Below are 14071 nucleotides of genomic sequence, written 5' to 3' on the forward strand. Positions count from 1 at the left end.
AGAAAAGATAAGAATGTCATTTAAGTAGACAAAAACAAAACAATTGAGAAAATCATGGAGGACATCGTTAACCAAAGCTTGAAAGACGGCGGGAGCATTAGTGAGACCGAAGGGCATGATGAGATATTCAAAATGCCCTAAGGGCGTGTTAAACGCAGTCTTCCACTCATCTCCCTCTTTGATACGAACTAGGTGTAAGCATTTCTGAGATCAAGTTTTGAAAAGATGGCTGCACCCTGTAGAGAGTCAAATGCAGAGTCTAAAAGAGGCAAAGTATACCAGTTACAAACTGTTATGGCATTTAACCCACGGAAATCAATACAGGGACAGAGGATCCCGTCCTTCTTCCCCACAAAAAAGAAGCCTGCCCCTAAGGGTGAGGAGGAGGGACGAATAAGACCTGCTGCCAGGGAGTCTTGAATATACTGCTCCATCGCTCCCCTCTCTGGGCGCGACAGATTGTACAGACAGCTGGAGGGAAGCTCTGCGCCAGGAAGCAAATCGATGGAGCAGTCATATGGTCAATGAGGAGGCAGTGATAGTGCATGGCTCTTACTAAAGACTTCTTGGAGGTCAAGGTACTCCTTGGGAACTATAGAGAGGTCTATGGGAGGAATGAAAGACTCCCTGGAATCTTGGGTGGGTGGAACTGACGAATGGAGACAACGAAGGTGACAAGCTTCGCTCCACCGGGAAATGGACCCGGTCGGCCAATCAACGTTCGGCTTGTGTAAGATTAACCAAGGGTGCCCTAAAACAATCGGAGTGGATGTGTAAACAAAAAATTGAATTGACTCACGATGATTACCAGAAACTAACAATGAGACAGGAACAGTCTGATGAGTTATAGTGGGGAGAGGAGTTCCGTTAAGCGCCGAGACCTGGATAGGGGAGGGTAATTCAATCACAGGAATGTGGGCCTGGTTGATCACGCTGGGATCCAAGAAATTGGCATCAGCACCAGAATCTAAAAGGGCCTGGAGTTTAAATGACTGATTGGAAAAGAACAGTGTGACTGGGATTTGGGTACGTGACGCATTACTCACTAAAAAACAAGTGCGGCTCACCAATAGCCCGGGTCTATTGGTGAGCATTCTCTTTTGGGCCAAACCGGGCATTCACGAATAATATGTTCCTGGGCACTGCAATACAGGCACTCCCCGGCTGACAAGTGCCGTCTACGCTCTTCTGGTGTCAGTCGAGCCCTACCAAGCTGCATAGGTTCCTCGGCAGGGGGCGCTGTGAGCGCGGGAGTGCATTCCCGGTGGAACGCAAGGAAGAAGGAAGAGGATCCGCCTGCGGAGGGATCTGAGGGGAAGATACACGTGCCACCCTTCGGCTTCTCTCCCACCGTCTTTCCCTTAAACGATTATCAATTTTAATGGTTAAAGAGATGAAGTCGTCGTGGGACGAGGGAAGATCGCGGACCGCCAGCTCGTCTTTAAGCGTCTCGGATAATCCATTGACAAAAACGCTCTGTAGTGCGCGGCGGCGTTCCAGCCCGATTCAGCCGCCAAGATGCGGAACTCAATGGAGTATACGCCACACTACGGTTCTCCTGCTAAAGGGCCAACAATCACTGGGAGGTCGCTTGGCCCCGCATCGGATGATCGAAGACCGTCTGGAACTCCTGCTTAAACCAACTAAAAGAAGCTAACACTGGTGACTGCTGCTCCCATAAAGCGGTTGCCCACTCCAGGGCCTCCCCCTGAAGCAAGCTAACCAGGTAAGCTATCTTATCTTTATCTGTGGTGTACATGGATGGTCTTTGAGAAAAAACAAGCGAACATTGAAGCAAGAATGAAGCACATTTATCTCCTGAACCGGTGTAAGGGTCGGGGTGACAAAGAAAAGGTTCTTGATGCTGAGGTGTTAACGCTACTGTGGGGGCGCTATCGGCAGCTTGCTCGGCTGATGGAGCTGTTGCTGGGGTGGTTAAAGCTAAGCTATCTGGTAAACATTGAGAGAGTACCGAAATGCTGGTGCATAGCTGAGATACCTGTGACTTGGGGGATTGCTGCTGATTAGATAAGGTGGACAGAAGTTGCTGTTGCAGACCGAGTAATTGTTCCTGCGAGCTGAGGGACAGGCGAAGTTGCTCTGCTTCCGCTGAGTCCATTTGGTGGCCAGAAACTCCTGTTAGGGATAAACCCACAGAACAGTTAGTTGGACCCAAAATGCAGGAAACAGGCCAAAGTATAAAAATATAATGATTAATTGATATGAATGGTAAGAGTTTAAACCAGGAAGCCAGGCACTGGAGGAAGGAGAGACCGCTGGAACACGCGGGAGGCAGGAACGTCACACCCAAACACAGATTGTCCAAAACCAGCTCAGAACTGGACCAGGTGGCTCAGTTAAGCTGACGGAGCACTGAGGATGCAAGAGACAGAATTAGTTTACAACGTATAAACATGGGATGAAAGAATGCTGCAGAGACGAGGCTGAAGAAACCTGGAGGTAACTGTAGTTTCCGGCATCTGAGAGCGTGAAGAGAAGCAATATTTGTACAGGAGGTTGATGAGTGTGAACAGGATAATGCAATCAGTTCCAGAGATGGCTCCAGCAGACACAGGAAGGGAGGGGGAGTGAAGCAGATCCAGCAGCAAGGTGCAGAAAACAAAGGCAGCACAACACAGCATCTCTATTGCTGTGCACGTGACATCACCTTTTTGCTTATACTCGTAGTGTGCTTTTTTTTCTTTTTTCTTTTTTTTTTACTGTCGGAGACCAAAAGCAGAATCTGAAGGGCAGTCTATAGGGTACATGCATTTGCTAAGGCATGCAATTGACTATATATCAATGACTATTTGATTAATGAAATAAACCTGGAACTACATTCAAACCTCTCTTTCTCCAGAGCCAAAAACAGAACATTTCCCCCCCCAAAAAAATAAATAAAATAATAATAATAATAATTTAGTGAGTTCATATATGTAATAATCCTTTGCAGATGCAGAAACATTTTTGTGTTTTTGACTTTTCATGCTCAAGTGTCTTGGGTTTTGTGCCCCAACAATGAGCAATTTGGGGTTCAGTGTCTTGGATAAAGATTCTTGGATAGTCAACAGCAAACAGTGATTAAGTAAAAGATTTTATTTAACAGAATACCTGACATTTCAGCTATAGTTTGCCAAAAGGCACATGGTAGACTGCAGCTGTTTTTTGTTTTTTTTAGAACATCTTTCTTTTCTTCTGTCAGTTACAGCCTCATAGTCGAGTGGAGTAAAGAAGAATGTTCATCCAAAAAAACAAAAAAACAAAACAAAAAACAACATTTAATCAATACATGACAGTTGACCTGCATGTTGCCAATGTAACACAGTGATACTTTCTGTATACTTAAATACTGTAAGAACAAATCCATTACTTCACAAGATCATGTGACTAATTACATCCTGACAGTTGCACAGCATCCCAGCGCACACACACAGAAAGAGAGAGAGAGAGATGGAAAAGGATCGCATCCTTCCAGATCTCGATGATGTCAGCAGCAGATGGCATCAACGTCTTTACTGTTGGAAGAAGACAGACAACAAGAAAAGACAGAGGAGGAGAAAGTCTGTTTGAGTGCGAGAGCTTCTGGAGGACGACCTGTGGAATTTAACAAACCTTGGTAAGAAACCCATTGAATTATCACTCACTTAGGAGACATGAATAACAGTCTAGAAGATGGTTTACTGCAGACTGTAATGATGTGTGATTTTTTTATTATGTTCTCTGCTTTTATCTCAGAATCAATGGGCACTGATTACTTCTTATTACAGCAGTTCTATTACTATAAGTTCTATTGTTATTATTCTACTATTTAAGTACAAAAAAAGTTTTCACATTTTCCAAAATTGAAAAATGATTTCTTCCAATGCTCTTTGTCCATCTCTGAAAGCCTCTGAAAATTAAGTAAAAAAAAAAAAAAAAATCTAAATAGATCTGAATGACCAACAATTTGATTTATTAAAGTCATAAATTTGTCCACTGGCTAAACAAATAATAATAATATAGTTTGATCAGCAGACGGTTCTCACTGAGATAACAAGGCTTAAATCTTTGGGATAGATGTGAATAAATCATTCAGTTTTAATATATTTACAAGATGCTTGATTACAGTTCCGATGAATTGCCATTAGTCATATATTAATAATTTGAATAACTTTTCTTCTGTTTTCTACAGATTTACTTTGTTGATGATATTTGATTACTAATGTTGAATGTTGATTATTGATTGTTTGCTTTGTAAGGTTGAGAATTTATTCATGTAGATGATAGTTATTTTTTCACTTTTACTGTGAAAATAAAAGCAATAATAGGCTCATAAAGGTGGAATCTATGACTAATAACAAGAGGAATATTTTAATACAATAATTACTACTACCAATATAATAATACATACATACATCTTCAGCCACTTATCCATGATCGGCTTGCAGGGGACCAATAGAATATCAATAATGACAACAATAATTAATAATAATAATAATAATAATAATAATAATGGCTTTTCCAACAATTTTAAACCAACATTCTGTGTTTTGTTTGTGCTCTTCCATATTCTGTCGCACTATCATTTCATCACCCACTGCAGAGGACCACCATGTTGACATCACGATTTGAGGACCTTTCCTCCACACAGACTTGCAACTGGGTCAGTAGCCAAAGAGTTAAACCAGAACCTTGCAGGTCCCTGAGGGACTCGCTTCACTCTAGGAGAGAGAACATATCGAGGGGTGGTGAAGGTGAGGATGAAGAGGAAGAGGGTGATGGACTTCAACAGAGGGGTTCTGGTACAAAGAAGCTGAGCCAGGCCCGCCTGGACCGGGTTAGAATGCAGCGCATTGAGGCCAATGCCCGTGAAAGGAACCGGATGCATGGTTTGAACAATGCCCTGGACAGCCTGAGGAGGGTGGTTCCATGTTACTCCAAGACCCAAAAGCTGTCTAAAATAGAAACGCTCCGCCTGGCCAAGAACTACATCTGGGCCCTCAGTGAGATCCTGAGCACAGGGAAAAGGCCCGACTTGCTCACGTTTGTACACACGCTGTGTAAGGGACTCTCTCAGCCTACCAGCAGCCTGTTGGCCAGATGTCTGCAGCTCCATGCTCACAGGTTCTGCTCTGAACCCAGCATGGATTCATTATCCCTGTATCAACCTCAGCAGCAGCAGCATGGAGCAGTAACGGGCTCTGGGTCGTTGGACTGCATCAGGCCCCTGCAGTCCTTCCACTCATTATGTGACCCCTACAATGCTCTGTTTGGCAGCCCGTCTCCAGACTGCTCCACTCCTGTAGACCTGGGAATCCTCAGTCCCTCTATCAGCTTCAGGGGGATTTTCTCTGTCAAACATGAGGACCTGGACTACCGCAGCTGTCACTACCCCATCAGCCAGGCCCAACCCAGTGAACCATATGGGCTGCTCCTGAGGGGACACGTTGACCAGGTGCACAACCAGCTGAACACACAATTCTTGAATGAATGAAAGACTGAAACAATCCACATAAAAGGTGAAGTTGTCAGGAGGACCACAGTGTGATTTACATGTTTGGACTACAGCCATCTCATTAAATTACATGTTAATTGTCTTGGACCAGATGCTTTTTGGTGCAGTGCTGTGCACGGTAAAGGACAGCATGCACAACTATGGATGTGTGCCTGTAAGTAATCTCCTATCCATTGCATTAAAATGATCTATGCAATAATGAGTCACACACCTGCCAACACTCCTAAATCTCAAAATGATGATTGTATCAGTATTATTGAAGATGAAGTCAAGTTCTTTTTGCAGTGTCTATTTTAAATTCTTTGATCTGACTTAAAATATCCACATAAAATTCTATGTATGTATGTATGAATTCAGTGTTAATGTCATCAGATGAGACCAAATATATTCAACGACCATTTTTTTCATGACGAAAACAAGATGACAACACTACCTCATTGTTCTAAAAGCTAAGACAAAATTAATATCCATTATTGCTGACGAAAAAGACGAGACTAAAATGTTTTGCATGAAATAAAAACTGAAATAAAATCTCTCTCCATTTTAGACTAACCATGCATTCAAAACGTTCAAAAAACATTTTTTTTTAAATAATGGTGTCTCAGTTTTATTGTTGTTTTCATGTTCCGTTTGCAGGAGGGGGCAGTGGGTCATCCTGCCATGTGTTTGAGCATAGATCTGTAAAGGCCACTAGAGTGGACACCACCAGAAAGTTAACTTACATTTTTTTTCTTACAAACTAGGAATCTAAAAGCCAAAATGTTTATTAACTGCGCATTAATACCTTACACACCACGTGACTAGTCAAATAAATTAATAATAAACGTGCTGCAGAGTAAATTCATCAGACACCAATGACAATCATTTTATGATAAAAACTTTACATTTGCTCTCTGTCTCATGGTGTTAAAGTGTCTGATCAGCTCTCTGAGGCTCAGATTAAAGATACTGTGTGTAGATTTTTGAACACAGCAGCAAACACTACATCCAATATCAATTAGTTTTCAACATTATTTCTGACTAGTGTGTATATATATATATATATATATATATATATATAAAAAACATGAAATATGACAAAATAATGAAATGTGAAGTGTGTGTAATATTTAAATTAAATTGACTCAAGTTTGGTGCTCTTACGATAGCTGCAAACATTCCAAGTCTTGAATGATTTATTTTATTTTAATCTGCTTTGAGAAATTTCCAGCCAATTCTGAATGTGCAAATAGAATAACTGGATCCAACAAATATTTCATTGCAAAAGATCTGCACCCTACAGCACTGTGGATTTATAAGAAAACCGAGTTTCTAATTGTATGTGATTGGAAGTCTTGTGGATTTAAATTATTGGGGAAAACAACACAAATCTTCAATAATTCCACAAGTGTATTTTGTCAGGAAATGATAACATTTGTTATTTCACAAGTGTGAAACCCTATATTGACTGAAGTGGTCATCAGAAATAATTTAATGTGTTTTTTTTTATCAAAAAGACTAAAATGTCTCAACTAAAACAAGGCTAAAATACATTGAGTTCTCTTTTGACTAAAACTAACAGACTTTTAGTCGACTAAAATGTGACTAAATAAAAATGGTATTTGAATGACTAAATATGACTAAAATTATAAAGGACATTTGACAAAAGACTAAGACTAAATAAAAAAAAAAAAACAAAAACAGGTGACAAAATTAACACTAGTATGAATGCAATTATTCCAGGCAGTAGTAACATTTTGTTTTGTTTTTTCCACATGTTCAGGCATTGAAATATGTAATAAAATAAAGGTGAAATCACATAACTGCATTCAAAATAAGTATATATTTTATCAAAGTTACTTAATGAGTTTTGGACTGCTGGAATAGTTTGGTGAATTCAGATTTTAGTGTGGGAATCATATAAATTTATTTTGTGTATACTGTGAATAATTCTTAAGCAATCCTGTGTTTCATAATATATATGTGGGTTTTGATGTTTTTCTTCAGTAGTGTGTCATCAAAAGACAAAATTTTAAATTTTCACGTTAATAAAATAAAAATCTGTTTTTTTGTCTGCTTTTTTATGAAAGTGCTGTAGTATATAAATGTACAACTTTTCAGATGATTAAAAATCTAAAGTTGAAAGTTTACAGCTCAGTGTGATTCCATAGGTAAGAAAATAATCAGTGACAAATGAATGACATAATGCCATTGTTCAGCTGAGGCCACACGCTCACTTTTGCGAAAAGATTTCAAACTTAATTTCCCCAATTCCACGCATTTCACTGTTAAGAACTAATATGTCTTATGCGGTAGTTAACAAGTTAAGATGTCTACTTAATTTCTATCTAATAATAATAATCATAATAATGTTACTTAATCTTTCATTCACTATGATTTTTCAGAGGTTCAGAGGCTTATGTAGGTCACTTCTGACTCTTTTCGTTGTGCTACATTTTGGAGGGAAAACAATACATTTGCCACGTTTTTAAGGTCATATCAGTTAAATGACATGTTCATATGTAGAAAGTTATTTTGGTAAAGCTTAAGTATTTAAATAATATATAGACATGTATTTTCAGCAAAACATAGGATTTCTTACACTTTATGTGTTTCTAATTCCTAATGAATCCCTAATAAAACAAGAATTGCTGAGGTGATGATGTGATCATTATATAGAACCACCACATTTTTGCAAACAATTTGCCCTAAATGGTAAATAAGAGAACTTATCACAAAAATATATGCTTTTATTTGTTTGCAACTGTGCAAACAAAAATAAAACCATTTAACATATGTGATGTTATTTTTTAAAGTGACTTACTGTGGAAAGTAGGCTAAAAGGGTGGAATTACCAACAGATCATTGAGTTTCAATAGTAATGGTTTTAATTTACAGAACACTTCACATTTGCTGAAAATACATCTTAAAACATATTACCAAATAGAAAAATGCCTGTCGTCACAAAAAAAAAAAAAAAAAGAACAATTACACCAACTTACTGACAAACATTTTCTTTATGGATCAAGAATTTATTTGATAGAATTTCATTTTGTTGTTAATTTCAGTCCATTTTAGAATGTCCAGGAAATGGTTTTGTAACCCTTGCTAAATCTGTCAGTGATACTTATGGAACCAGTACCCAGACTGGTAATGATTTTTTTACTGAAAATAAAATATGACATGAAAAGATAAATCCCTCACTGAAAAATGAAATACATATATTGAAACATAAATTTCACATAATTGAATAAAAACATTATTAGCACTGAGATGCTTGCACTAAAAAAAAAAATTTAAAAGAGAAAAATATTTTAAGTTTAATATGTTTTACAGTCACAGTCCTCATTTTTCTTGATGCCAGTGTTTTTATGCTGACAGTGTTTTTTTTTTTTTTTTTTTTAAGTGCTGCATTTATCAGTTTCATTTATCAGTTTTGTGGTGAAGGAACGGGCTTGACGGGCAGGCCTGCAGGTTGCATTTTTCGTAAATGTGGATTCTTCCTGGCTTCAGAAAAATAATAGGATGTAGAAGGCTGACTTAATGCTGTATTCCTTCTCAATTCAATATTATTATTACCATGATTTTTTTCTCACATTTATTGTATTTTCCACATTTTCTGCAAGTTTAACTGTAAGATAATTAATGATGAAGACATATTTTACTAAAATGAGGACGTTTGATACATTTAAACTTTAATTCCCATACACTGTAGAGGTAAAAAGTAATTTGGGTGTTTCCCTTTTTGCCTGGTGTCATCACAGTGGACCTGATATGGATCTGCATGTTGACATGGCAGAAGATTTACAATGGATGCCCTTCCAAACGCAACTTCACACACACACAGGCAGGGGTGGTCTTGAACTGTAAATCTTGTACTAGTAACCTTTTGGAATTCTTTGACACGCACAAAAAAGAACATGTTTTTATAGCACAGCATGTTGCACATGAAAAACTCATGCAAACCGTATATATAATCAGGAAAACTAGATTTTATTCATTGCAGAAATTGTGATGAATGAAGCAGAGACAATTTCCCCATTTTGAAAACGCATCGGCGTGTATTTCTCTCATTATTTCTACATTTCTCTTTTCGCCCTTCTTCACACAATTCCTGGCCATGAGCAACACAAGGGTCCCAACAGGAAAACATTAAAGAGTCAGCATTTTGTCACATGCCTGACAGGAGCAAACATTAAAGGGGTTGAGAGGCTTGATATGCTCTTCATACATGTCAACGTGTGACCAGAACAGTCAAGCAATCTCAATCTATTTCATTTATACTGCGCCAAATCACAACAAAGCTGCCTCAAGGCGCTTGACACAAGTAAGGTCTAACCTTACCAACCTGTAGAACAAGCACACAGGTGACAGTGGTAAGGAAAAACTCCATCTGATGATTTGAGGAAGAAACCTCAAGCAGACCAGAATCAAAGGAGTGACGCTATGCTTAGGTCATGCTACCGACATAATTGACAATACAAATATACAGGAAATGTTGGGAGTCCATGCTGGTGTACAGGACAGGATGCCTGCAGAAGAAAACACCCACTCCTAGACATTAGATAAAATTGAGGGTGTGACCTGCTCTGTTAACTAATAAAATTAATTTAAAAGGGTAGAAAGCATAGTACTATACTATGCCAGAATGCTAGCCATACGAAAGGGAAAATAATTGCATCTTAAGTCTGGACTTGAAAGTCTCTGCAGAATCTGACTGTTTTATTGACGCAGGGAGATCATTCCACAGAACAGGGGCACAATAAGAGAAAGCTCTGTGACCCACAAACTTTGTCCAAAGTAGGACAAACTAGTCCTGCACCCTGAGAATGCAGAACCCGGGCTGGTATGTAGGGGTAATTAGGTCAGCTAAGTAGGGAGGTGCCAGACCGTGAACAATTTTATAGGTTAGTAGCAGAACTTTGATCTCACAGGGACAGGAAGCCAGAAGCACAGTGGATTAGTGGTTCGCACTGCTGCCTCACAGTGAGAAGGTCATGAATTCAATTCCCACCTGTGGTTTTTCTGTGTGGAGTTTGCATGTTCTCCTCGTGTTTGCATGGGTTTCCTCCGGGTGCTCCGGTTTCCTCCCACATCCAAAGACATGTGGGTTAGGTGGATTGGAATCTTTAAATTGTCCGTAGGTGTGCAAGTGGATGTGAATGTATTTGTTTGTGGGTGTCCTGTCCTGTCCTGGATGTATCCCGCCTTGCGCTTTATGACTGCTGGAATAGGCTCCAGCCCCCACGACCCTTGACTGGACTAAGCAGTTGAAGATGAGTGTATGTGTGAGGGACAGGAAGCCATTGAAGAGACACAAAAATGGGTGTAATGTGGTCAAACTTTCTGCTTTGTGTCAAAAGTCTGGCAGCAGCATTTTGAACCAATTGGACACCCCTAATGCTGGACTGCGGTAAACGAGAAAACAGAACATTGCAGTAGTCCAATCTAGAAGAAACAAATGCATGAATCAGGGTCTCAGCATCAGCCATAGACAGGATGGGATGAATTGTCACTATATTTCGCAGGTGGAAGAAAGCAGTCCTTGCAATATCTGTAATGTAGAGCTCAAAGGACAATGTAGGATCAAAAATTACCCCAAGGTTCCTCACTTTATCAGTGTGATGTACGACACATGAGCCTAGGCTAAGTGTTAGCTGGCCAAATTGATGCTGATGTCTCATTGGAACAAGAACCTCTATTTCAGTCTTGTCACGGTTTAAAAGTAGGAAATTGCTAGACATCCAGCTTGTCACTGATCTTCTAAGGATTTTATGTGGATCACATTACCAGCAGTTATCGGCATGTATAACTGAGTATCACCAGCATAACAATGAAAGGTAATCCCACAATGCCGCAATATGTGCCCAAGGTGTGCTATATAATGGGAGAAAAGCAGGGGGCATAAGACAGACCCCTGTGGAACCCCAAATTTCATGTCACTAAGGTTAGAGGTAGTGTTATTGTACAAAACATAGTGAGAACGACTGGTCAGGTATGGTGTCAACAATGCAAGGGCATTCTCAGTAATCCCAAAATGATTCTCCAGCCTATCGAGTAGAATATGGTGATCCATGGTATCAAATGCAGCACGAAGATCCAACAGCACCAGAACCGTAGTGGTGTCCGAATCCATTGCAAGCAGAAGATCATTCACCACTTTCGTGAGAGCTGTCTCTGTTGAATGATATTTTCTAAAAGCAGACTGCAGTGGCTCAAAAAGATAATTCTCAGTAAGGCAGTCCACGAGCTGCAGTGAAACCACCTTTTCCAAAATTTATGAGCAAAATGACAGATTTGATATCGGCCTATACTTTTTCAATATACTAGGATCAATATTAGATTTTCTTAAGTAATTGTTATGTGTCGGACGCAGCTCGGAGAACCGACCAGCTTTTGAAGGACCCAGTATGAAATAAGCAGAGCACGGTACAAAGGCTAACTGAATTTAATACATAACAGTGATGTGATACAAAACAACAAAAGAGTGTGCGGTCTGGCGTGGTGGTGATACGGTGCGCTCCCAGCAGCGCTAACGGTCCGGAGCCAGAAGCCGTTCGGACCCAAGGACCCCGCCGACACCCCCCAGGTGGCCGCAACAAACCGAGTCTGTGAAAGAAGGAACCATTATGTGAGTCCACACTCTACACACAGAGAGACCACTCAAAGGTGTACAAACAGCAAACACTTCCTGGCTTAATTACTAATCAGCTTCCCAACCTACAGGCACGGAACATCCAGTTCACAAAACTCCACTGCAGTGGAAGCCGATACATGACTAACGTACAGCTCAATATAATAAGGTGTGAGGGACACCACATTTACTGACTGTATAAATGTTAGTCACAAAATCTAACGTACCTCAGGAAGTGTGCTGACGAGCGTGAGACCTCACCCTCTCCTCTTTCACAGACCGTGCATCAAACCCTGGACGTTCTCTGCATCCACTGATGATGAGATGGCTCCCGAGACGACGATCTCACCCGTCTGGTCACAAGGTCGAGTCTCTGGCAAATACACACTGTATACTCCAGTCTTAAATGCCACCATGTTCCAATCCATATAGATGCACCTCAGCTGTGAGTCCTGACGAGCCGCAGGTGATCAGGGTGAGGTCCTGATAACCTCAGCAACACAGCCACTCAGTCCCAAATGCAAACCACCTGGAAGGAGAAACAGAGGACAGAAACAAATGGGCAGCCAGGCCCCCCCAGCCATATAACAGTAATGGTTTAATCACGGGCAGCACGGTGGCTTAGTGGTTAGCACTGTTGCCTCACAGCGAGAAGGTCATGGGTTCAATTCCCGCCTGTGACCTTTCTGTGTGGAGTTTGCATGTTCTCCCCGTGTTTGCGTGGATTTTCTTCTGGTGCTCTCGTTTCCTCCCACATCCAAAGACATGCGGGTTAGGTGGATTGGAATCATTAAATTGTCCATAGGTGTGCGAGTGGGTGTGAATGTGTTTGTTTGTTTGTGTTTGTGGCCCTGCGACAGATTGGCATCCTGCCCTGGGTGTTGAGAACTTCGAGATAAACTCACCAAATTCATCTAAGAATTCAGAGTATGGGTCAGGGGGCCTATGTACAGTGACAAAGTAATACGGCTGATTTTTTCTTGTGACCTTGGCAATACATAGCAACGTGGGCAGAGCAGAGAAACAGATGTTCAAGGGAATTATATTTATGACCCCCAACAGCTAATAAAGGAAACCTAGATTTATAAAGAGGCAACACCCCTGCCTTGGTTCGCATCACGGGGGAATAAATGTGTACACTGGTGGGCAGGTCTCATTTTAGGGGAGGACAGCTGTAAGTTTAAGCCAGGTTTCACATAACCAGGGGTAGAAAAATCCACTGGTCCAAGGACATGGACCAGTAATTTTTGACCCATGTCTGGTAGCTATTTTCCCCTGCTAGACCGATGTCTAGTTAAAAATCTTGTCAGTCTTGTGATTAAAACTGCTCACAAGTCCGACGATTTTTTTTTTTTCAAACTTGTGCCTTAAATAGCTGAGCCATTCAGAGATAACAGAGTTTTGGACAGCCAGCCATCCATCCTTGATTTGGACAGTCAATTTTCGAAAAGACAGCGGAAAAAGCCATGGACTGGTTGCTGAAAGCTGTCTAAAATGTGGAGTTTTTCAAACAAGCTCTCTGTGTGTGCAGAGCTGCTCAGTCAGCTGACTCACACAGGCAGGGAGAGTGCAAGGGCGAGGGGTTGAACGGAGCAGTGTCTCAATGCGCAGGTTCTCACATTAATTGGGTGAGAACTCTGAACTTTAATAGGCTTTTATTTTTTTAAGTATTTATATTAGATCATGAGTTAATGTAGTTGTTTTATGTTCAAGCACAAAATGTGACTGAGGAAGAGGAAAAAAAAGAAAAAAAACAGGATGAATTCCATCATCACACTAAAATGTACTCCTGTCAGAAGAAAAATACAAGCTGCTAATTTATGTTATTTTTCAAATTTATTAGGCTGCACCTATATGTTTTATTTATTTCAAAGTAAGTTACCTCTTATTTTATTCTTATTTAAAAAAATGGGGTCTAATCAGCCTGCTTTGTACTGTTCAGTTTATATCAAAGTTTTCTCCAC

At 40.3% G+C, this 14071-nt stretch overlaps 1 protein-coding gene across 1 annotated transcript; it reads left to right on the forward strand.

The window, feature by feature from the left end:
* Positions 1-1335: 1335 nt before the first annotated feature.
* LOC117512582 (neurogenic differentiation factor 6-A-like) lies at positions 1336-6474 on the forward strand. The gene is made up of 3 exons (XM_034172721.1): positions 1336-1726; positions 3406-3616; positions 4583-6474. The coding sequence occupies exon 3, from the start codon at positions 4592-4594 to the stop codon at positions 5471-5473; it is 882 nt and encodes a 293-aa protein (XP_034028612.1). The 5' UTR covers positions 1336-1726; positions 3406-3616; positions 4583-4591; the 3' UTR covers positions 5474-6474.
* Positions 6475-14071: the final 7597 nt, after the last annotated feature.

This window comes from Thalassophryne amazonica, chromosome 1, assembly GCF_902500255.1.
Source record: "Thalassophryne amazonica chromosome 1, fThaAma1.1, whole genome shotgun sequence".
Lineage (NCBI taxonomy): Eukaryota > Metazoa > Chordata > Actinopteri > Batrachoidiformes > Batrachoididae > Thalassophryne > Thalassophryne amazonica.